The sequence below is a fragment of the Mesocricetus auratus genome, unplaced genomic scaffold (genome assembly GCF_017639785.1).
Source record: "Mesocricetus auratus isolate SY011 unplaced genomic scaffold, BCM_Maur_2.0 Super-Scaffold_100691, whole genome shotgun sequence".
NCBI classification, from domain to species: domain Eukaryota; kingdom Metazoa; phylum Chordata; class Mammalia; order Rodentia; family Cricetidae; genus Mesocricetus; species Mesocricetus auratus.
In genome coordinates, this window is record NW_024429267.1 from 5,437,421 (window position 1) to 5,462,383 (window position 24,963).

General features: G+C 49.7%; 2 protein-coding genes across 2 annotated transcripts; one reads left to right on the forward strand and one right to left on the reverse strand.

The window, feature by feature from the left end:
* The first annotated feature begins 85 nt into the window (after positions 1–85).
* On the forward strand, positions 86–12,795 carry Rasl12 (RAS like family 12). The gene is made up of 5 exons (XM_005075537.4): positions 86–269; positions 2,327–2,383; positions 7,468–7,541; positions 8,225–8,415; positions 10,734–12,795. The coding sequence occupies exons 1-5, from the start codon at positions 167–169 to the stop codon at positions 11,107–11,109; spliced, it is 801 nt and encodes a 266-aa protein (XP_005075594.1). The 5' UTR covers positions 86–166; the 3' UTR covers positions 11,110–12,795.
* Positions 12,796–19,220, reverse strand: Slc51b (solute carrier family 51 subunit beta). Its single transcript, XM_005075536.4, has 4 exons — positions 18,965–19,220; positions 15,323–15,442; positions 14,079–14,169; positions 12,796–13,159 (listed from the first exon to the last, which is right to left on the reverse strand). Exons 2-4 carry the CDS (start codon positions 15,411–15,413, stop codon positions 12,949–12,951), a joined length of 393 nt encoding a protein of 130 aa, XP_005075593.1. The 5' UTR covers positions 15,414–15,442; positions 18,965–19,220; the 3' UTR covers positions 12,796–12,948.
* Positions 19,221–24,963: the final 5,743 nt, after the last annotated feature.

Here is a 24,963-nt window from a genome sequence, read left to right on the forward strand (position 1 = left end):
AGAGCTCAGCTGCTGTTAAAAGGTGTTTGGAGCGTGAAGGCCACGCCCCCATCCACGCCCCTCCTCCAGCAGGCGGACACCGACAGGCGGGCCGGAGGGTGACTGAGGGCGCTCAGCTCACAGCCCATCGGCCCCCGAGACCAGCGTGGCCATCTGCAGCGTCGCCATGTCTTCGGTGTTCGGCAAGCCCCGAACGGGCAGCGGGCCACACAGCGTGCCCCTCGAGGTCAACCTGGCCATCCTGGGGCGCCGCGGGGCAGGCAAGTCTGGTGAGTGGTGCGGAGCGCGGAGGATGGGGGCAGCTTCATCCAGTGGCTCCCAGAGACTTGCTTCCCCGGGTGGTTGGGTGAGTTCCTATGACTGCTTTTTGCCTCAGTTTCTTTGATTCTGCCCCCACCCCCACCCCCTCATCTTGCTGTTTTGTTTTCGGCTTCCCTATCTCTTTTATCTGCCTTCAGCTGCCTGCCTGGCTCTTTCTCTGCCTCCTGCTGCCCTCAACAAAACTGTCTCTCTTTGTATTTCTCTTAGGTCTTCCGCTCATCTCCATCCCTGGGACCAACAGGCAAATCTTGTCACCTGATACTAAAGAGACCTGTTGGCACTGGTCTGCAGCCCTGGATCCCCTTTGAACTTGGTGGCATCCTTGCTACTCCTTGATCTGGGCTGTCCACCCCCTCCTCACTACTTCCTCCAAGAGACTTGGTAGAAGTCAGTAGATTAGAATTTCTCAGGGGGCCACTCCCCCACTGCCAACCCGTGGGGCTGCGAAACAGACTATTTTCTTATCAAACGTTATTTGTTTCAAGCCAGGCCCCTCTTGACTTTGTGGAAATGGGAGACTATGGCCTCAGGTGCCAGGGACTTGTCCTTGAGGAACCTGGATCTTGGGCTGCCTACCACTGAGATAATTTCTGTCAAACCCGAACCTTCACCACTTCCAAGAGCCGTCAGAGATCTCTGAAAGCAGTGTTTGCCCTGCCACCTGACACTTTACGATCCAGACAGCTGAGGGTGGGTGGGCAGGAGAGGCTGCCCCGGCTGCCCTCTTGCAGCCAGCTGTGAATAGCCACCATGGCCCCTTAGCTGTGGCTCTCCTTCTCTTTGGCTACCTGAGATCCCCAGGGAAAGTGTTCTGAGTTTGAAGCCAGCACCCCTGGCTCAGAGGGGAACCAGAACATGGTTTTCCATTGAAAATCAGCCTGCCCCAGTGACTCAGTCACTATTACAGGTCAGCTAATGACTAAATGGATGAAGGAATCATTTTTTCATCTTTGATGCAGAGTCTCATGTAGCTCAAGCAGGCCTGGAATCCATTATGAAGCCAAGAATGACCTTGTATTCCTGATTCTCCTGCCTCCACCTCCCAAGTGCGGAATTGCAAATGTACACCACCATTCCTGGTTTATGGAATGCTGGGGATGTAACCCAGGGCTTCGTGCCTGTTAGGCAAGCACTCTACCAACTGGGCTACAGCACCAGAAAGTTTAAAATATGGATTCATGGCTATTCGTTTGCAAATTGGCAGTGTTAGGATTCCTTCAAAAGAATTTTGGGTTTATTTTTAATCCTATCAAGAGTCCAGCATGATATATTTGGCTGGCCCTTGCCTTTATGTGGCAAGCTCTGAATGGAATCAATCCTGTTAGTGCACTCTTCTAGGGAGAAAGAAGTACTTTTTCAAGGCTTACATGCTCAAGAGTTACCTCAGAAGGGTGTGGAAATCCCATGGAGAGCAAGAGCCCAAGGTGCAGAGGACTCAGACTAGAGTGTGTTTAACTTGGGACATAAGCTGTCCTGGACCTTGCCTGGAAAACTCATGTCCTTGGCGGTTCAGACCTTCCTAATAATAGTCAATCAATTCTTCACTTACTGTCTTTGGCCTGTCGCCAAAGCTGGAGTAAATGTCCCATGCTAAAGAATCAGTGTGACCTGTCCATGGTGGGAGATATGTCCGTTCAGTTGTGTGTGGGGGGGGGGGGAGGGTATCACCAGACCTCAGGATAACTAACTAGATGTAGGGTCTTGACCCTGGATTTGATTGTCACAGACACTCCTTAGACATGCCTCTCACTATCTTTCTTGCTCACAATAATTTCTAGAAAATAATCCCAGTGTGCATGCAATTAGTGAGGCTTGGCACCCCATTTCTATGCCTTCTGAGCCAGTTCCTCTGCTCTGCAGGCTAAGGCCCTTGGAGAGCCAAGCTTGGTGTCAGTCAGAGACCACAGAGGTCAGTTGGGCCTCCTTAAAGTTCGAGAGACAGTAGCTTGGGGGCTAGCCTTAGACCCAACGGGAGTCTGAGCCTACCTCTTTCTTCTTTTTGCAGCCCTGACTGTGAAGTTTCTCACCAAGAGGTTTATCAGCGAATATGACCCCAATTTGGGTAAGAAGCCACTCCTCTGTGGGCTTCCTGCTATGTGGGCCACACCTGGACGTTCCCCTGGGACCTCCCCATGGGTGGGCCCTGGCTAGCACTGTGCATTTTAAGGTAGAAGGGAGGGATCACTGGGATGATTCCAGGCACACCAGACAGTGGGGGCTGGTCCAGCTGAAAGACCTGAGACTGTTTGCCCTAAAATACGCAATGCAACGAGACTTTAGAAGAATGTTTTTTCTTAAATAGCAGAATGTCCACATCCAAATAGACACAGTTCTTAAAAATGTTCCCTCAGTGTTCTCTCGAGGGCATCCAGACAAGCTATTTAAGGGATTCTTCTGTATTGGTGCAGGACATTCTTTGAACCAGGGAACATTTGTTTTAGATTTTTAAATTGATTTTATTTGATATATATGAGTGTTCTTCCCATGTGTATATCTGTGCCCCGTGTGTGTTCCTGATGCCCATGGAGGTCAGGAGCAGGCATTGGATCCTCTGGAACTGGAGTGACAGATGATTGTGAACCACCATGTGGGTTCTGGGAATGGAACCTGGTCCTCTGCAAGAGCAACAACTGTTTTCAACCACTGAACCATTTTCTTACCCACCCCTAAAATTAATTATATAAAGCTAACTTTAAATGTTGGCTCTGACGTCTATTGACAGGGTAACTTGGAGACAGTCACTTAATGTCTTTGAGCTACCATTTCCTTGTCTGCCAAAGGAGCATAGGCGTAACCACACCAGAGAACTGCTGTGAGGGTTAGAGAGCTGACATATATTAGGCGAGTGCTTGACCCCAATAGACTCTCAGCGCGTATTCACTTTTTTCTTCCTCTTTAAGTATCTTCCTGAGCATGCTGCTGAGAGTCCCCCACATTCGTGAGATCGGTGTTGTGAAACTTGTGTTTAACAAACAGAAGGATCATCCCCTAAAATAAGCTCTTACACGGGACCCTGATACCCAAGACAAACAAAATTAGAATCTGCAAAGCATCAAGAGCCATCACTTCTGGCTCTTGTTTATAATATTTTTATTTATAAACTGTTCATTGAGAACAATGAGGTGTCTGAATGAACTTAGCTTTTTTAAAATGATGTTGAGTTATTTCCCCGTTCATAAAATAAAGTGTTGGTGGGACCAAAAGGGGAGGGCATGCCTCAGGAACATGTGGCTAAAACAGCTCTATATAAGAAAGAAACTGAGGCAGAGGGGACTCAGTGACTTGCCTAACATCACAGAGCCCCTCAGTTAAAGGAAGCTCTACCCACTCCCTGTGAACTGCAGTCTATGACACAGAAGCAGAGGTGTGTATGCTGCCCCCTCAGTTAAAGGAAGGTCTACCACTCCCTGTGAGCTGCAGTCTATGGACACAGAAGCAGAGGTGTGCATGCCACCGGGACTGGGTTGTCTGTGTTGGAGCTGTGTCTTGTGGGCTCTGCATAGAAGGACTCTGACTGTGCTCTGCCCTGGGTGGGCCAGGGGCTCCAGGGAATGGTCTTGCCTGGATCCTCCAGGGAACAAGGTCAGCTTCCTACCTCACTTGTCCCCATCCTGTTCCTGCAAAGACGTGGATGCTCATTGTGTCTGAGGTGCCGCCTGGATGTACAACCGGACAGAACTTCTTTGGTACCTTTTATAAAATCACTATTTTAAAGACATCAAAGTCAAGGTAGGCTCTCCACCACTATGCCTGGGTGAGAAGCTGCCTTTCTGGCTCCTGGGGCTAGTCACCCGATGATCTGAGGCTTCATCCAACTTGCATATCCGTGCTAGAATTCCAACAGAATAGGATGCTTCAGGTCAGACATAGCTGAAGGACCAGCAGACCCATCATTAGCCAGGGATCAAGGGGGTCACAGTGGCAGGGGCAGCCCAGAAGGCCCAAGTTCAATTTCATTTCCTCCCCATTATTGGATATTAAATGAACATTGTGTATCATGCATGCTAGGCAGCACTCTACCATTGAGTCATATCCCTAGACCCCCCCATGCTGACACACACACACACACGTTTTTACACACACACTTTTTTCTCCCAGTTTTTTGTTTTGTTAAGATTTATTTACTTATTATGTATATAATGGTCTGTCTGCAAGTATCCCTGCATGCCATAAGAGAGCACCAGATCTCATTACAGATGGCTGTGAGCCACCATGCGGTTGCTGGGGATTGAACTCAGGACCTTTGGAAGAGCAGGCAATGTTCTTACCACTGAGCCATCTCTCCAGCCCTTTTCTCCCAGTTTTAAGATGGGGGTCTCACTACATTGCACAGGCTTGTTCTGTAGCCCAGGCAGGGACTGACCGTGCAATCCTCCTGCTTCAGCCTCCCAAAGCAACCTTGTCATCTTTCTACCGTGGAGCCAATGTAAGATCATGAGGCTACCAGGAAGACTAAGGGTAGACAACACTTGTCACCAGGTGAGGCAGGACTTTGCCTTTTGGAGGGAGTGCCTAAAAGGCAACTTTGGCCAAAAAATAATAACTATGAACACAATGTAGGTATCCAGTGACAGCTCTTCTTGGGCCAAATATAGTTAAACATTTGGGGCATATTTTCCATTAGGTTTTTTTTCCCTCTTTGGATAAGAGCAGCTATTTATCCAAGTCCCCAAAGCAGGCTGGGGACGAAGAGCTGTCTGTGACTCATGTTGGATGTCAGTGGACCTGGCATGTTTCCAGGCCTGCTTGGCTGCCAGCAGCCCTCCGGGAGAAGTGTGTGACTACATTCAGCCAGGGCGAGGGGTGCTGTTCTCACAGTGGCCACTGCCAGGAAGGCAGGGAACACCTCAGATCTGCCTAGAGGGGTCACCCAGGGAAAGGTGGGGACCAAGTGCCTTCATATACAGGTGCCAGGGAAGGCAGGGAGTGAGAGAAGCCACTGTCAGCATGCCAGTGACGATTCTGTATGCCAGACCACATTCTGATTTCTTGGGTTTAAAGTCATAAGAACTAAAAAAAGAAAGAAAGAAAGAAAAAAATCCAAACTGGTGAAATCCAAATAAGGTCAGTAATTTAGTTCATAGTACAGAACCAACATCAATATCCTGGTTTGGCAATTGTGCTATGATTATATAAGACATTAACGCAGAGGGAACCAGGGTGAAGAGCACATAGGAACCGTGCTAGTTTGTAACTTCTGTTTGAGTTTAACATTATTTCTCTATAAAATAAGTGGGTGTGAGGGCTACAGATATAACTCTGTCAGTAAAGGGACTGCCATATTAGGGTGAGGACCTGAGTTTGGAGCCCTAGCACCCATGTTAAAAGCTATGTGTTGTGGTGTGCATCTGTAATTCCACCACTGGGGTAGCAGAGACAGGTGGGTCTCCAGAGCAGAATGGTCATCCATCTGGTCACTTCAGGTTCCGTGAAAGGCCATGACTCAAAAAGTAAGGTGGAGGGGTGGGGCTAGAGAGATGGCTCAGTGGTTAGCACCTGTTGCTGCTCTTTCAGAGGACCCAAGTCCTGTTTCTAGCACCCATATCAGATGTTCATAGCTGTCTATAACTCTAGTTTTAGGTAAGTCAATTCTCTTCTGGCCTCTGTGAGTACCAGCACACATCGTGTGCATACACACACACACACACACACACACACACACACACACACACACGCACGCGCGCACACACACACAAAGATAAGTGTAAAACCTCTTTAAAAATAATAAAGTGAACAGAGAATGAAGAAGACACAAGACGTTGAACTCTGATCTCCGCACATACATGCACACACGAACGTGTACACACACATACACCACATACTCACCCAAATAAAAACAAACGGAGAAAAAATTCCCTGGGAGCGGGGACCTGTCCCGCTAGCCTTGGAGGTCCTTCACATTCCTCCTTGCCGCTTTTAGATATTTCTTATGGGCCAGGCCCCAAGCCTGGAGGACTAAGCAGTCCTCTCACAGCCCTGGAAGATATAGGTCTGTTAAATGTGCTAGCTCAGAGGCAAGCCTAACAGAGTGAAGGCTTGGAAACTATTATCTCTGGACGAGTGGTGGTGGTGCACACCTTTAATCTCAACACTAGGGAAGCAGGAGCAGGCAGATCTCTGAGTTGGAGGTCAGCCTGGTCTACAGAGAGAGTTCCAGGACAGTCAGGGATACACAGAGAAACCCTGTCTCAAAAAAAAAAGAAAGAAAAGAAAAGAAAAAAGAAAAAACAGAAAGAGAAGGAAGGAAGGAAGGAACAATGTTAGCTCATGCTATCATAGTGTTCCCATTTAGACTGAGGAAGTACTCCCTGAGAGCTGAAGTCTAAATCAGGCAGTTGAAATATGAAGTAAGTAGCTCTGGGGGAGGGGTGCAGTGTGTGTGTGTGTGCTGTGTACGTGCAGGGGTGTGTGCAAGTTTATATGCACACAGAGGCCAGAAGAGGCATCAAGTATCTTGCTGTCACTTTCTACTTTATTCTTTGGAGACAGGGTCTCCACAAGCCCAGGAACAAGCTGGCAGTCAGCAATTCCCAGCAATCCTCCTGTCTCAGCCTCGCAGTGTGGGGTTACAGGCATGCACACACCTATGACTGACTTTTGTGGGTGCTGAGGACTTGAACTCAGGTCTTCATGCCTGTATAGTGATCACTTATAGCTTGGATCCTACATCACTTTGTCTATTTGACAAGGAGGACTTATAAAACACTGGAACTTGTGTATGAAGTCTGACTACCCCCCCCCCTGCCCCGTCACGTCATAAGCTTCTCCTTTCCATTCTCTCCTCTCCTACTGAGGGAAGAAGTCTTCTTTGGGGACTCCCTGTAGGCCAGGTACTATGGCGAAAGGGACAGAGAGTGGAGAAAATGGGGGTTCTTGGAGGAAGTACCAAGCCTCTGCTGCTGAGCCTACGGGCCACACACTCCATGCCACAGGGTTTGTGCATAGAATCAGAAACAGTCTGTCCCCCAGGGCACGGTCTATAGTGGCCTCTGATGCTTCATGCCTGACAAATGAAGAGGAATAGTGGCTTGGTAGCAGTTCCCAAGGACCAGTCAAGACTACACTGGAGTCCAGCACAGGAGGAAGCTGGGACATCAACCTTGTCCCTTACTTGAGTGTCTGTCATGTCTCTCATCTGTGTTGCAGAGGACACCTACAGTTCTGAGGAGACTGTGGACCACCAACCTGTCCACCTGAGGGTCATGGACACTGCAGACCTGGTAACAGTATTATCCTACCCCACCCCCCCCCCCCGTTCCCTCAGGCAGCGAATCAGTGCAGCCTCCCACATCCTGACCTCACGAGAGAATCTGGATCTCTTTAGGCTCCAGTTTGCTGTGTGGCCCTGGACGGGGCTCTGACTTTTCTGGGCCTCGATCTTTCATTTGCCATATGAGAAGGGTGACTGCTGACATCAACCCAGATATCCTATGCTGCGAGGCTAAGCACACACAGGTGCATGCCTGTTTACACAAACACTCCTACGGAGAGCCTGCCAGCCCGTCTCCCCACCATATCTTTTCAAACCCTCCCCTCCCCCCCGCCATGGCTGGAGTCAGTTCTCAGAGGCCAAAGTGGGGCAGTATGGACCTGACCCAAAACCAGCAGTACCCAGGGACAACAGGTCCCTGGAGGGCCATGCCAGAATCTTTGACTCAGTGCCCAAGGGGCCAAGGTCTTCAAGTCTCTGGCTGGGTGGTGGGAGGGAAGTTCATGAGACAATGTCTCTTTTCACACCAAGCCAGATCGACACTGAAGTGCCCCTTTGCAAGGAGATCTGCTGGAGAACAATATACAAAGACTCGGGAGGTGGAAAGGGCAGCCCAGGTGAAGGCCTCCCCCCCACCCCACCCCCGCCCCAAGTTCTTCTGTCTCTGAGATGGATTCCTCTCCTTTACTCTAGGACACCCCCAGAAATTGTGAGCGCTATCTGAACTGGGCCCATGCCTTCCTGGTGGTGTATAGTGTTGACAGTCGCCAGAGTTTCGAGGGCAGCAGCAGCTACCTGGAGTTGCTGGCCTTGCATGCCAAGGAGACACAGCGTGGCTACCCTGCGCTACTGCTGGGCAACAAGCTGGACATGGCTCAGTACAGGTGAGTAAGGTGTCTTAGCGCTTGTCTCTAAAGCTTGCTTGCTTATGGACGCAGAATGACACACCAGGGGATCACGGCTACCAAGAATGGCAGTGCCCTCAACTGCAGATAAAGGGACTGTGCTGGGAGAGTTACCCAGGAGTTTATCTAGGCAGCCAGTGACAGCAAGGGAGACATGTGGGTCACTGAGGATGTGGGCTGAACCCCAAAAGGCAAAGAGAAGGCACCCCTTCCTTTCAGGAGTCTCAGTGGTCTCTTACATCAGCCTTGCCTGAAGCTATGTGACATTCTGGTCCCCTCCCAGCAGCTGACTAGCCATTCGGTGCCCAACTCTAGTTGCAAGGAGAGGGTCTAAAGTGCTCCTTGGATCAGGTGTCTGCTGTGGTCCAACCAGCCCTTGCCTTGTCCAGACATAGCACCCCAGGCTTGTTGTCACCCTAGGCTGCCGAGGGTAGTCCTCTCTTAGAAGGGCTTGGACTTGAACCAGAGGTCACAGACTGGGCCAGAGAGCAGATCACCACAAAACACTGCAGCCATATTTTGCTTGGCTGGCATAATGTTTTAACTGACTTGGAACTGGAATGCTGTGAGGTGGGGCCGGCTCCCTTCAGCTGACCACAGGCCCTGCCTCTCCCTGAGGTTTCTGCCTCCTCCCTCGCCACACACCAAGTCATCTGCCTGGCTCTGAGGCCCTTGACAGCCAGCCTACACTTGAGCAATTAAAGGGAAGCTCTCGCTGGACGTGGTTCCACGTGGTCAGTGCACCTGCGACGTGTGGGCTTTCTGCCGGCCGCTACTCTTCTCCTCTGCTCCCAACTCGTTCTTGCTCTCCCAGACCCCAGAGGCCCAGAGACAGATGCTGAGATTTGTTCAGACAGGTCACACAGGCAAAGGGAGAAGAGAGTTGTGGTCTCCTGAAAGGTAACTGTGATGGTATAGGGCCTTCTTCGTGGGCGATCCGGCCTTCAGCCCAAGAAAAGTTGCATCTTGGGGAATACGAGACATTGCTCGGTGGGTAAATCGCTGAAGGTGGCCCTTGAAATATCTTGGAATCTGGAAGACAGATCGGAAGACCGGACTGTGAATAGGAAGGGGTAGGATGGAGTGACTGTACAATATTGTTTTGACCCCAATGTTTACCAGAGAGATTGTTGAAAAATGGTTTGCAAGCGAGTGACTAGGAATCCAGGGTTTGAATGAAACAGCCCTGGTTCCCTGGGTATAAGTCGTGCCCAGGCGCCGGGTGTTGGTGGTGCACGCCTTTAATCCCAGCACTCGGGAGGCAGAGGCAGGAGGATCTCTGTGAGTTTGAGACCAGCCTGGTCTACAAGAGCTAGTTCCAGGACAGCCTCCAAAGTACACAGAGAAACCCTGTCTCAGAAAAAAAAAAAGACATGCCCAGTTACCCCACTTCCTTTCGGTCTAGCGTAACACTGATAGGGTAGGACTCAGTGGTATAGTACACTAGGTCTCCTGCCCCCTTTCTCCTGCCAAATCAGCCTTGGCCCAGAAACTTTCCCCCTCTACTTCTTACCCTGGTATCTCCGGCCATCTTGGGCTGTGCCATGGTCCTCAGGGATGTGGTTGGGGCAGCTCATCCATGTGTGGTGGTGAGCAGGATTCAGCCAGTGCAGTCTTGGCCTCAAGACCCAAGGAGTTCCTGTCTGGACGTATGAGCTTCTGAAGAGCCAGGCTTCATTTTTTTCTCCACCTCCATTCCCATGGGTCAGATGTTTCTAGGGACCTTCCGCTTGCAAACGTGTATCCTGTCGTCACAGGAGGCGGACAGAACCAAGCAGAAACACATGCACCCCTGCCCTGTTCCTGCATCTCCTAACATTGCTGCCTCTCTGCTGGCTCTCAGCTAGACAAACAGACAAGACACCTATGAGCCCCAAGAGTCTGCCAGTCACCAGCTTCCTGAGTAATCTGAGGGGTGGGGCCCCTTCAGTGCAAACTGCTCTTTTCTAATGCTAGTCCCTCGAGCTGGGCCAAGGGTGGCCATTTCTTCCTTTTGCCACAGGCAAGATCTAGCATGGGAGAATTTGGCTCATCTTTTTTCATGCTCATTCCAAAATACCAGCAACATCAGCTATTGAGTTCTGAGTCTGTGCCAAGCGTAATGCTAAGTGCACCATTGACATTGTGTTTTGTGGTCCTGACAGCCCCGAGAGGAGCAGCCATTATCCTGTTGTGTTGATGAGAAAACAGATTCAGAGGGCGAAGATGGGCCTAGATCACTGGGTGGGGAGATGGGTGTGGGACTCTCTCACTCGGAATGTCATTCTTCTGACTGCTTCACGCTGCTTCCTTGCCAGGCAGGTCACGAAGGCTGAGGGCGCGGCTTTGGCAGGCAGGTTCGGGTGCCTGTTTTTTGAGGTCTCTGCCTGCCTGGACTTTGAGCATGTGCAGCACGTCTTCCATGAGGCAGTGCGGGAGGTGCGACGAGAGCTGGAGAAGAGCCCCATGGCCCGGCCCCTCTTCATCTCTGAGGAGAAAGCCCTGTCTCACCAGACCCCGCTCGCGGCCCGACACGGACTGGCCAGCTGTACTTTCAATACTCTGTCCACTGCCAGCCTGAAGGAGATGCCCACTGTGGCCCAGGCTAAGCTGGTCACTGTGAAGTCATCCCGCGCCCAGAGCAAGCGCAAGGCACCCACCTTGACCCTACTGAAGGGCTTCAAGATCTTCTGAGGACCCATCTACAAGAACATTGGGCTTGGCTGATGCTCGGGGTGCAGGGCAGGAGCTGGTTTGCCCTCTGATGCACCAAGGGCCCTTGTGCTCGGTAGATAGTAGACTCCACCTCCAAGCAGTCTCTACATGCTCACTGTGTGAGCCAGGAGAGCAGGCAGCAATGCTGCTGAGTCCTCCAGGCCTTGGGCTCCAGGGTAACTTCTGCGTCCGCCACCCTGGAGAGAAGCTGCCCCTGTTGCAAACCAGAGACCTGGGAACAGTTGCAAGCAGAAAGGAACTGCGGTGCATATCCTGTGTGGTGAATCTTGCCTGCTCCAGCCACTGCCAGGCCAGCTGCAGCCCCTGTTCAAAGAAGCTTTGTTTATGTGAAGGCTTTTAAGTCTATAGGATGGCTGACCCTGAGGTCCTACTGCCACCTGGTGGTAGAAAGAGGTAGGGCAGCTGTCCACCAAAGCTGGCGTCTCCCATGTCTTCTGTCTTCTCAAAACCCCAGGCTACAAACCTTACAGTTTATCCAAGAAAAATTCAGTTAAGATAATCCTATGGGAAAGTCTAGATAGGGCAATGAAATCTGGATTGGAGCATTTCACCACTTGCCTCTCGGTGAAGGGTACAGAGAGAGGCTGTAGGTTGTCCAGGCTAGGAAGCCTCCAGCTTTTTTTAAATCAGCATTTGGGGGGCTCTTGTGACCACCTTATTAGTAGACCCCCCCAGGATCACTCTTCTTGAGGTTAATGATTAAGGCTGCAGAAAGTCATTCTACCCAGTGATGATCCTCAGGGAGTCCGCAGCTGGCGGGAGCAGACACCCTCGGGTGGGCACCATTGGCCTGGTTTGGTTGGACCTCGGACCCTCAGCAATTGGTATGAGTGTTCAAAGCCCACTTTGGGAAGATAGATCCCAAAGTGTTTGGGATTAATAAGTTGGATTTTTGCATAAGCTTAGTGTTTTACCAAGTCTCAGATCTGAGAAGACTGTCATAGGCAGGGCTACAGCTGTTTTTCACCACAAACTCTAGCTGAGCTGGTTCAGGAGAGGCATTAGAAGGGCTGAGCTGGGCCGGGCAGTGGTGATGCACACCTTTAATCCCAGCACTCAGGAGGCAGAGGCAGGCGAATCTCTGTGAGTTCGATACCAGCCTAGTCTACAAGAGCTAGTTCCAGGACAGCCTCCAAAGCCACAGAGAAACCCTGTCTCGAAAGGGGGGGGGCTAAGATGGGCATCCTAACCTAGGAAGCCTGCTCCTTCCATTCCCAGCCAACAGAAATATCTCTAACCCAGTCTTCAGCTCTACTCTACAGCTGGAGACCCTGAGGTAAGGGGAGGCTGTGAACCACTCAAGAGCATGTGCTGGCCCTGCATCCTGGCCCCGAGTGCTGGCTCTGCGTCCCGATCAACAGGCCAGCTCTGAGCCTTGCATTTTTTTTTTTTTTTGCGACAGGGTATCTCTATTATGTAGCTCTGGCTGTCCAGGAACTCACTATGCAAACCAGGCTTGAGTTGGAGTCACAGAGACCCACCTGCCTCCGCCTTCTGAGGCTTCCACCACCCACGACTGAACTTTGTACATTTGATCCAAGCCACTTGAGTGTGCTTCGTAGACCACCATCGTTTGAACCAACCATACAATCCCAGCTGCCCTCCTAGAGAAGCATTTTAATAAAAGACTTTTTTAACAATGAATTTTCATCTGGTTATAGTTTGTTTATTGTGTCTGGTAAAAATAAGTTAGGCTGCTTGCAGGGCACTGTCTAGCCTGAGGGGTTTGAGGCCACGGAGCTGAGTTCAGATCACGGTCCTGTGTCTGGCTGGGGTAACGGGTTTTCTCAGCCCTCCCTAGCTCTCGGTCTCCTGTGGGTCTGGCAGAAAGACACTTCGGGCGTCTCTCTCATTCAGCTCAGGTTCCCCCGGGGGCAAGTCTGGCTTCTCTGAGATCAGCATCAGTGTCTCTCTCAGGTTGCTCAGGCTGCTGTTTTCTTTCATTCTGGAGTCATCTAGGTGCAGGGCTTCTGGTGTCTCTTTGTCTTGTGTCTGCTTCTTCCGATTTCTAGGAGGAGACGAAAGAGTGCTGATCAGGGCTCCTGAGTGGTTGGGCCAGGCCCCCACGGTTGGAGAGCTTGGCGGGAGAGCTCTGCGCAGAAGCGGCAATGGCTGGGTAGCTTCCACTGTTATATCTGTCGTCTCTCTGCAAGGCGACCCGGGAGCTAAGCTTCGACTGCCAGCCTTTCCCCCTTAGAGATGAGGAAGTGTGGCATTTGAAGACAAAGAAGCCCGGATATCTATCTGTACTGCACACCTAAGTCTGCCCATGCTGAGCCCTGTGACTTTTCTCCAAACCGCGCTATCCTGGCCTCAGGGCTGTCATCATATTTAGCACAGGTCCTCACACGCCATGCTCTATCCCTAAGACGCTGCCAGAAATCCCTACTAACCTTCTATCTCTCGCTCTGCTAGTTTCTCCAAACAGGTTTGCCCACACCATTAGCCATGCACGGTAAGATCCAACCCTGCCCATGGCTCTCACTGCCTACTTCCTCAACTTGATAGTTTTTCCCCTAATTCTTGAAAATCTCTCTGTTCTCCAAGCTGGTTTACTCAAGGAACTCTTGGGCTTCCCGAAGGCCATGGTGGAAGGATACCAGAGAATCTGCCTGGCCCACGGGGAGCAGGCCTATGTCTGCTGCTCCAGGAGACAGTCATCTTGTCTCTCAGTTGAGTTTGCTGAGAGGGATGCTTCCAGATAGGGTAAGAGGGGCCCGGACCACTTAAAGGGCAATACCCTCTGAGTCATTCCAACTTGCTGGCCAGGGCTAGGGGATCGTAATGGGGGCAGGAAGCTGCTGAATTATTTGTTTAATAGCTTTGGTCCCTGACAGCTACCACTAAGAAATGGAGAGTCAGTTTCCCTAAGTGACTCCTTAGATTGCCATCTAGGAAGGAAGTCCCACTCCAGACCACCTCCTCACCTGTTTGCCAGGATGCTCCTTCTCAGGAGGAACAAGCTTACCACCGCCACCAGGACTGCCAGAACCAGGATGGAATAATTCCAAGGAGCCGCTGAGGAGGGGCACACAGACAGACACATCCTCAGGCCAGGTGCCACTCAGACCCACTCACAACTGGGGCTCGGGCTCAAGCCCATCCTGGGCACTCAATTGCCCCCTGCTATGGAGACTCCCATCAAGACTCCTTGCTCTGGGGGACCGCCCCGACTGACCAGTGGGTGGATGGATGGGGTGGAGACGGGGTCTCTGCTCTGGACCATCCCTGATGCTCTGGGGGGAGACAGCACTGTGTCTGGATACTAGCTGAGTAAAGGGGGTATGAGTGGCAAGGAAGAGGAAGTGGGTCACCCTGAACTAGGCAGAAAGGAGCGAGGGAGAGGAAGTGGTAAGCAGGCTCGCTGGATGCAGTGACTGCCAGCCTCGGGCAGCAGGTAAAGAGGCAGGCTGGGCCGTGGGTGCTCAGCCAAACCGTCTCCAAGAGAGGCCGGCTCCGGCTCACATCTCTTACTTCCCCCTGCCAGAACGGGTCCTCCACTAAATGACCCGATGGTGAATTCCTTCCCCTCTTGCAAGGGTTTTCCCCAGGGCAAGCCTTCATCAGAGTGAGACTTCCCTTGATTATGTTATCTACCTTGCCTCCCAATCCTCCTCCCGCCCCCCACATCCACCTCCCAACACACACACACACACACACACACACACACACACACACTATATTGAGGATTGAATTTAGGGATTCCTCGGATGCTAGGCAGTCACTTCACCATTGAGACATGGTTTCACTAAGTTCAATTCTGTGTGGCTCAAGCAGGCCTTGAACTTGTGATCATCAGGGCTGAGCCTCTTGAGTAGCTAGGTTTGCAGTCTTGGGCTACTGGGTCCAGCTTGCTTCTTTTTTACTATGCACTGGGAACATGTCATACTTTTAGTTGCTGGACACTGTGTGGGTAGAGACTTGTGTTTGTTCACTGCTGTAACCCCGGCGCTAGGGGCCATGCCTAGCACACAGTACTGTTTAATAAATAGTAGAGGTGATTGATAGCTGAGTAAGTGAACCAAACCCTGAAAAAAGGGGAGTGAGCGGGCTCAGCTCAACCCCTCTGTGGTGAGATGTCAAGCCTTGCTCCCTTTTGAAGAAAATGTGCCACTTGGGGATAGAAGAGAGTGCCAAATTGGTCCACCAACCCTAGGCCCCCATCGCTTACCATCTTCTACACGAAAAACCCAAATCATTTCTTCCAGAAGTTCCTGGGGCACCTCAGGGCTGACTGCAGCTCCCTCCACGCTGTGGTCCATGTCCTGCTCCTGGTTGAGATGTTTCTGGGCTGTGAACAGACAAGTCTTGAGGCCCCAGCTGCCCACCAGGCCTCTCAGGTTCTGGCCTCTGAGCAGACAACTCTGGCAACACATCTTCCCCCCTTGTCCAAACCAGCAGCCCTGTAGCCCACAGTTTTAGGACTGATCGAGCCTGAACTGAAGCTGACTACAGCAGTGAACGCAGGGCCACTTCAGGAGATGAGTCCGGAGGACCGATAGGTCATCGTTAGCCCCCTCGTTAGCCAGTCTCCGGGTGTGGCCTAGCATCTTTGTGACAGTCAGGGAAATATCCTGGAATTTGCATGCAGACCCCTAGCTTCCACTACCCAGGCAGCTTAGAATGTGGTTCTAGGCTCTTCTGGAACCCGTCTACCCAATGTGTACAGCCATGCATTTAGCGTCTTGACTTGTGACTTTCAGTGTTCTATTACTATAAAACTTTGGGAGGCAGATACAGGAGGATCTCTGTGAGTTCAAGCCCAGGCTGTTCTCTACAGCAAGGTCCAGGCCTTCCAGGGCTCCATGCTGAGATGACCCCATCCCCCATGCCCCTCCCAAAGCAACAACTGCTACCACCTGGAATGTGGAATTTAGGGCAACTGAGGTCTGTGTTCCTGGGCCATGGTCCTTATATTTGGCTCCTGGATAAACCATTTCTTATCCCCTTTGAGATGAGACTTGGGTGTGGGGAGGCATTGTCCCTGATAGCTAGATGGTAGACAGATACATGGATAAAATAAGAATGTGATGCCAGGAGCTGGTGGGACCCGAAGTCAGCAACCACAGAGGAGGGAGTGACTCAAATCTTTATTAAAATCCATAGTGTGCAGGGAAGGGGCAAAGATGCATAGGCCAGTGTGAGGCTGGGCCACCAGCAGGCTGGAGGAACTCTTACAGAGGACACTCTGTTTCTGCCAGCTCTGCCAACTCTACCCTACCTCTAACCTAATTATTCCACCCAACCCACCTCGTGCTCCCGCAGTAGCCAATCACAGGTGCCTGATGAAGCCTGGCCATCCTGGTCTCCCTCTGGGACTGACCCATCTGCTACCTGCTGGGCAAGCAGCTGGAAGAAGTGTCTCCCAGCTGTGAGAGGCGCTGAGGAGCACTAGGCTGGCTTAGTAAGCGCTACCCATGACTGCTACTCAAGAGAGCTGTTTCTTCTTTTTCTTTTGGGGGATAAGTGGCATGTCGTGGGGTGGGGTGGGGTGGAGATAATGACCAAAACTGATTTCTGTGAACCACGCTGTCTCAGAAGTCCCTTTGGTTTGAGCCCGTTTCTGTTCCTGGGAAACAAGGCGGGTGAAGCTGTAAATGACCAAGCCTTAGGTCCCTCAAAACAGGCACGCGTGTTCATGTAATACTACTTCCCCCAAGATTTTCTGTGCCCATATTTGAAGAAACAGTGAGGTTAGTTTTGACAGCGTATTTCAGCGGAGACAGTACACTTAAAGTATTATTTCAGTGTGATTGGTGTTAAGAATTGTTCAGGTGGCCGGGCGTTGGTGGCACACACCTTTAATCCCAGCACTCAGGAGGCAGAGGCAGGCAGATCTCTGTGAGTTCGAGGCCAGCCTGGTCTACAGAGCGAGTTCCAGGACAGCTTCCAAAGCAGTACAGAGAAACCCTGTCTCGAACAACCAAAAAAAAAAAAAAAGAAGAAGAAGAAGAAGAAAAGAAAAAGAAAAGCAATTGTTCGGGTGTTTTTATGTTTTTTGATACCAGGCCTTTGAAATAGGGTGTAAACTTTATGCTTGTAGCATGGTTATCTTGAGGCCCACCAGTCACATTTTGAGTGCTCAGTAACATGGCTGGTGGCTACTGTATTGAGCAGCTTTGACCTTGACCTGCAGCAGGTCCTCCTGACTTCTCTGCAGGTTCTTGTCATCTACAAAAACTTAGTAATCAAAATTTTAAAACCTCCTGTTTTAACTAAGTTACAGGTTAGTGTGAGACCCCATTTGTACCATCTCAACTGCATGTGGCCTGTGGGCTGCAGACTGAACACTCGTAGCAGATTGACCTAATCAAGAACACAAACCACTTGTGAGAATACTAACTCTGGGAGGTAAACTGGATCAGCTGGTAAAGGTGTTTGCCACGAAGACTGACAGCTAACCTGAGCTCAAGTCCCAGGCCCTACATGGTTGAAGAGGAGAACCAACTCTCATAAGTCGTTCTTTGGTCTCTACATGTGTGCCATGGCACGGATGCACTCCCCACACACCCCAAATAAATGTAATAAAAACTTTAAAAACTGTCCTCAAGGGGGACATGCCACACCACTTATAAAAACTGAAAACACACACAAAACGACACATATTTTAAGGGACATGTTAAACACATTGGGATAGCTGCCTCTGAGAAAGGAGGAAGGGGGAATGGAAATCAAAGACAATTAAAAATAAATAATTGAAGACGTAAAACATAAAAAATCTGTCATGAAAACATGGGCACTTATGAGAGCCACCAAAGGCAACAGAGACCACATGGTCTCTAGGGCAGAGGTTCTACAGCGCTGCCTGAGACAGCCTTTGTATGTGCAGCCTGGGACTTTCTCAAACAACGGAATGGCAGACAGCCAAAGGGAAACAAAAGGACCAGACAGACACCAGGGTTTTCTATGGCACTAAGTCCTCTTGAAAAACCACCGACAGACTGGAAGGAAATATTTTGACGTGAATGTAAGAGCTAAGCTTTCTCGGATGTGAATACTCACTCCTGTGCCTAAGCTGTGGGGAGAAGGAAAGGTCCCTTGGGGGCTGGACGGATGGCTCAGGGTACCGTTCTTGTAAAACATTGCTTCTCAGCCCGTGGATCTTGACCCCTTTGGGGGTTGCATATCAGATATTTACCACTCAGAACAGAGGCAAAATTACAGTTATAAACTAGCAATGACATAATCTTATGGTTGGAGGTCACCACAACATGAGGAACTGTATTACAAAGTGTCGAAATGGCTTTTCCAGGTTTGCAGCCATCTGAGAAAAATTGTAGAGCTATCCAGCACATTCCATTTTTAAAAAGAGGGGGGAGGAGGTAGAGAGATGGCTCAGCAGGGCAGTTAAGAGCTGCTGCTCTTACAGAGGATCTGGGCTGGATTTCCAGTACTACATGGCAGCTCACAACTATCTGTCCAGGAGATTCAGTACTGGCTTCTGAGGACACTGTACATTCTGTTGCACAGACATACATGTACGCAGAACACTCATACACATAAAATAATTTCTTAAAAAGTAAAAATCATATTCCCAGAAACAGTAAAGTTGAGTTGTTCTTATGGTACCTGGCACACACTATCACTTTTTAATATCATTATTAAATTAATCTCCATACTTCCTTTGGCTCTCACTTAGTTTTCCCAATGCCCTTGTCCTGCTCATGATCCTGTCCAGGACATCACATTATAGTGAGGTGCCATGGTCCCTTTGGCCCTTCTATCAATCCCCTCGTTTTAATCAGGGCCATTGCTGGGATTCCTGTCACAGAGCTTGGGCCACCCATCCCCACAGCAGGCTGAGAGCACTCACCCTGGGTCTGGGGCTCCGGGGACCTTCGGCAGGGTGGTATGGCCCTGGTTTCTGTGCTTTCCTCTTCTTCCTCTCAGGATCCTGGGCAGTCTTTGCACGAAACTCTCCTCAGGAGGGCCCAGCTGTAGCTAGGCCGTCCACCTCCAGAGCACACAGCAGCAGGGGCCCATTTGGTAGCTCTGCCCTTAGCACACACCCAGGCCTGGTGCCTTTGCTGCCACTCCAGGGTGAATGACCTCTTGAATGCATGACCTCCGGTGTCAAACTGACTCCACTGACTCACAATCTGAAAGCACCAGGAACCCAGTATGACCTGTTATTACACAGTGGCCACTCAGTCCTCTGACTCTTAATTATCATCAATCGTTAACTACGGAAGGAGTCAAGGTTCCTTCCTTTTACAGCCTGTGCTTTCTCATAGTGAGAAGGTCATTATATGAACCTAAAGGAACCATAAAGTCAGGAATCTACAGAGGAAGAAGCAGGCCCAGGAGTGAGGTGTCCCCCATCAGGCCAGACCTAGTCAATTCTAACAGTTGCCAGTGTATACATGCAGAAACAGGCTGACTCCTCGGTGAGTGTCCAGTCCAGAATCCCCTCTGACTTAAGCAGTGGAAAGCGTATGGATGGCAGATTGGTCTGGAGGAAGAGACTCAGTAGATCTTTGAGCTGCATTGAACGCCACACCCTGTGTGTTATAACGCATCCATTCAGTAACTGTTGATTACCTGCAGTGGGGATAGACTGTGGACAAGGCAAATATGAAGCTGCTGGCCCAGGGCAGAAACTCCAGGGAGATGAACAGGCAGCAAAGGATAAGCACAGCCGGGATGATTTGAGTGCTGTCTCTAGAACCCACCTGGTAGAAGGAGACAACCAGCTCCTAAAAGTTCCCCTCTGACTCACCATGCAAACTTTGTGTCACCTACGCTCCCACACTCACGAATACCATAGGAATCACAAACACACACAAAAATTAAGGCCAGATAAAAGGACGGGCTGGTGAGATGGCTTGGTGGGTAAAGGTGCCTGCTGCCAAGACTGAAGACCTGCGCTTGATCTCTAAGACCTACATGGTAGAGGGTGAGAACCGACTCCTACAAGCTGCCCTCTCATCAGCGCACAAGTGCTATGACATGCGTGTACACACACACTGCATGTATATACACACACAGACATGCATGTATACACACACACTAAATAAATATAGAGATTAAAATATAAGAACAAAGAGATAGGGTGTGGGGACCCACAGTTATATCACCATATTAAAGAATGAATGATGAGCTAAGCTAACCGTGCAAATCCCTGAGAAAGTATGTTCCAGGACAGAGAGGAAACCAGGAGCTTAAGGAGCCTGAGAAACAAGAAAGTAACTGCTATGGTAAAAGCTTTGCCCCAGACCCTGGCATCCATAGACCCAAAGAGTCTGGAATGTTATGGTGGAGGTTCCACCCAAGCCCCTCCCCCACCTCCCTCCAAACCCTGCTGCATCTCAGAAAGCCCGCCAAATGATGACCTGTCCCCAGAGATGCATAAGACCACTCCCACAGGGTATTTAAACTGTCCCCCGGAAAATAGACTCATGGTTTTCCAGTCTCTCTCTGTCTCCTCTCTGGGGCCATCCAGGAGCATTGTATCCATTAAACATGGACTTTTTCTAACTTGGTTTGATTTGGTCTGATTTGGATTGCTGCATTGATGGAGAGACTTTTCAGTAGCCAGAGGGGAGGGAGCCTGTGATTAGGAGAAATCGTGAAAAGTCAAGTCAGAGGACCATATGGGACATTTCAGGCAGAGAAGTGATGTGAGCATTCGTCTAAGACAGTTTGTCCTGCTGAGAGGACAGTGGGTTACAGGATGCAGAAGAGGGTTGGGTGACCGCTGGTGGCTTCTGCCTCCAGGCTGGTAGCAGAGGAGCTGGTGGAAAGTCTTTCAGAAAGGAAGGCCTGTGATCAGAGCTCTCAGAAAGAGGAACTCAACACTGAACAAGGAACTTAACAGCTCATATTGGAGGAAAGGCAGGGTGGGGCTGATACCAGGGATGGCTGGAAGCAAGGCTCAAAGATACTTAGCCGTTTCCTTCTCTGCTTCTCTCAGGATAGGCTCATTGTCTCAGGCTTGCCATGACCAGGGAGCCAGGCCAGGCTGTAGGAGACCCAGGACCACACTCTTAGGGAAAGGGGTCCTGCTGCTTAGTTGGTGTGAACATCCCTAGGTCTGTGAATTCTATGTGTTTTGGTCCAATTGTTCCAGCTGAGGCAAGAGAGGTCAGGCTCCTCAGATGGCCAGCTCAAACCCATCAAGTCTCTAGGAGCGGGAAGCTGGGTGCTAGCCACATCTAAAGTGACCGACTGGCCCTCTTCCCTCTCTGACTTGCAGAGTGCCACAAGGTTCTGGTGGGTGTGCCCCTTGAAGCAGAGCCTGACTACCTGGCAACAGATCTGCCTCTCCGGCTGGATTCCTTTTCTTTCTCTTCTAACTCTAGTTGTTATGGGATAATCATTTTGTACACTGTGAAAAATGCGTTGCTCTCATTGTTAATACAAAGCCGATTGGCCGATATAGCTAGGCAGGATTCTCAGGACAGAGAGAATTCTGGGAAGAAGAAGAAGGCCGGGGAGTCTCAAGTCAGACTCAAAGAAGCAACCTGGAAAGTTCATTGATGAAGTAAACAAGCCTCAGGGCAGCACACAGACTAATAGAAATGGGCTAATTTAAGTTGTAAGAGCTGGCTAGAGCTAAGCTATTGGTCGAGCATTTAAAATTAATAATAATTCTCTGAGTGGTTATTTGGGAGCGGCTTCTGGAACACAGAGAAACTCTGCCTATATTTAGTTCTCCCTGCTGTGCTCTTTCCAATAACTATCATCCCATGCTGCTCTGGGACAGGAATCATTTATTCATTCTTGTTGCAGGCCAGTCTGTGATTTCTCACAGAATTTTTTTATAGACCATGGGATATTTGTTTGTTTTGTTTTTTGAGGGGGCAGAGTAGTTGTTGTTTGTTTGTTTAAAGACAAGGTCTTGTGTAGTTCAGGCTGGTCTCAAACTCACAATACATCTGAGGCTGGCTCTCCTGATCCCCGTTGCCTCCACCTCCCCACTACCAAGATTACAGATGGGACTGCCAGGAGGGAGAGATCTCACATACCCACTGCACTGACCACACCCGTTTGGGCGTGGCCACAGGCAAGTGGGGGAAGGCAGAGATACAGGGCAAGGAAGGAGGGGTCACTTTCTCTCTTGGGGCTCTGGTCGAGGTCGGAGACCAGCAGAGCGCTGACCTCAGTTCTCGGCTTCTCGAGTAAGTGATTTCTCCCTAATAAAATAACATAGGACATCCCTATCCTGTGTATGGTAATCTTCCTCATCAACTGCCACGCCCAGTTTGGGAGTTGTTGGGGATTGAACCCAGGTCTCTGCGTGCCAGGGAAGCACTGTTCGAATGGAGCTACCTCCCCAACCATGAGTCGTGTTTTTGTGAGAAAATGTCCATTTAACGCTAACTTTGAAACAGTAGTTTCTCCAAGACCTCAGTAGCAGCTTGCTCTTCTCAGCAGAGCAAACTAAAGTGGAATATGGAAGAGGTGCTCCGAGATGACCACAAACAGGAGTGCAGATGCAAGCACAAGGCTGTTCACCAAAGCCGGTGGAACGGGCACTCCCGTAATCCCAGTGCTCTGGAGGCTGAGGCGGGAAGATTGCCATGCGTTCGAGGCCAGCCTCGGCTGCACAGCCAGTCAGGGCCAACTCAGGAAGATCCTATCTCAAGACGGTAAAACAAATGTTTAAAAGGGGGTATAGCTCAGGGGTAGAGCGTGTGTCTAGTGTGCTTGAGATCCTGGTTCGATCCCTAGCACTGGGGGAAAAAAATCCACAAACTACTGCTGTTATGGCAACACCCACCTGTAAGCCCGGTACTTGGGCAAAAGACAAGAGGCTCATCACAAATTTTAGGCCAGGCTGGCCTACATAGAAAATGTCAGGACAGCTGGGACTACCTAGTGAGACCTTGTCTAAAGAACAACAAACAGGGCATGGTGGCACATGCCTTTAGTCCTAGCACTTGGGAGGTAGACACAGAAGGATCTCTGTGAGTTCAAGTCCAACCTGATCTATATAGCCAGTTCCTAGACAGCCAGGGATACACAGGGAGAACCTGTCTTCAAACAAACAAACAAACAAACAAACCCAAACGTGTACACTGAGCCATACTTCTGTGAGGGACTAACTTCCGTGTTAAAGCCAGAGTGGGGAAAAGAAAACACTGGAATTTGTGAGGTTTTGGAAAGGGGATGGAGGATGACTGAGTCTCTAGTCACTGGTTAGAGGTCCTGACTTGATCTCTACACATGAAGGGCAGTGTGTCCCAAGGAGAGCTATCTTTGTGCAGAAGTAAAATGATCTTGGAGCATGATGCTTTTCCAGAAGATGCATATTTTACTGGAGACATTTCAGACTGTCTTCAGTGTGAGAAGTTTGGGGTGTAAGTGGTATGAAATAAAGCAACAAAGTAAAATCTTTCAAGAACAAAAGATCTGCTCTTACTGTTCATTTTATCTGATGTGCTGAGGAAGTTCTATGTCATTGACCTCAATTTGTCATCCTCATTTCTTTCTATTACTCCTTGATGCTGGTTATAGTGTAACCAAATATCTTCTTCAGCCCCTGGGTGAATCAGAGTTCAAAAGTGAAATAATTTCAAAGTCTAATAGCCTTCTGTGTAGCCTATGCTGTCCTGGAAGTTTAATCATTACAAGATCCAGCACACTTTGACTAGTTTAATTTTAAGATTAAGTGCACAACGCCATACTTGAACACCAAATATCTGTCAGATATGCACTGTGAGTTAAGTTGTGTGCATTCTTTGAGGGGCCCCGTGTAGTACGCAGTTGGCCTCAGCATTCATGAACACATGATGCCAGGCATAGTGGTGTGTGCCTGTAATGCAAGTATTCAAGAAATGGAGTCAGGAGAAGCCAGAGTTTACACTCCTCAAAGGTTATCAGAAAAATGTGTAAGCATTTGGATCAGGCATAATAATTTCTTTGCAGAGGAAGTTGCCAACTTAAAGTATACAACTTTAGTTTGGGGAGATTGCTCAGCTGGTAAAGTACTTGTCACAGAACCCGTGTAAAAATACCAGGTCTGGAAAAAGCCAGGCATGGCAGCACATGGCTTTAATACCAGGGCTAGGGATGTGAAGACAGGCAGCTCTCTGGGGCTGCTGGCCACCTCAGGCTACTTGTCCAGAAAACAAGGTGGACACCGTGCAACCATGGCCTCTGGCCTTCACACAAAGTAGTGTCTGTTACCTGGTTGATCAATTTTTTTAACATAAAAAAATAAAAACTAAAACAAAAAATCAGGAAAAACATAGGGGGACAAAGCACATGCCTGCAGGAGTCCTTGCATCCATATTGATGTTATTCTTTTAGCTCAACTTTAATTTTAGGAAGAGTTCCCAAATAGATACAAAGTGCCTGGGCCTGGGGGTAGCTCTTTCATGTGGTTTGTCAGTCTGTATTGTAAATGATCCTTTGCTCAACTTGGAAGCACACAGTGACTTCTGAAATGGGCAGACCTACTTCTTGGGAGAGATCAACCTTCTTCTATGCATTTTGTGAAGTCCCGAGGTTATGTGCAAATGGCACTTCTGTTAGTATTCAGGCATCTGTACTGGCCATCCTTGGGGTTCTGAAAGGACACACCCTCAGCTGCAGCCACTAAGGGCACCACCTGTGCACATTCACTACATTCCCTTTTTAAAGGGCCCTGCCTATCTATCTCCCATCCTCTGTCTCTCTCCTTCTCTGTCTTTTTCTCTGTCTCTGTCTCTGTCTCTCTCTCTCTCTCCCTATTTCTCTCTTTCCTCTCTCCCACTGCTCTTGTCCTCGGCGGCCAGTCTCCCCCCTCCTCTTTCCTGTTTCCCCTTTTTATGATCCCTTTCCTTAATGAAAAAAAAAACCTCTGCTCGAACCCTGTTGCACGGCATC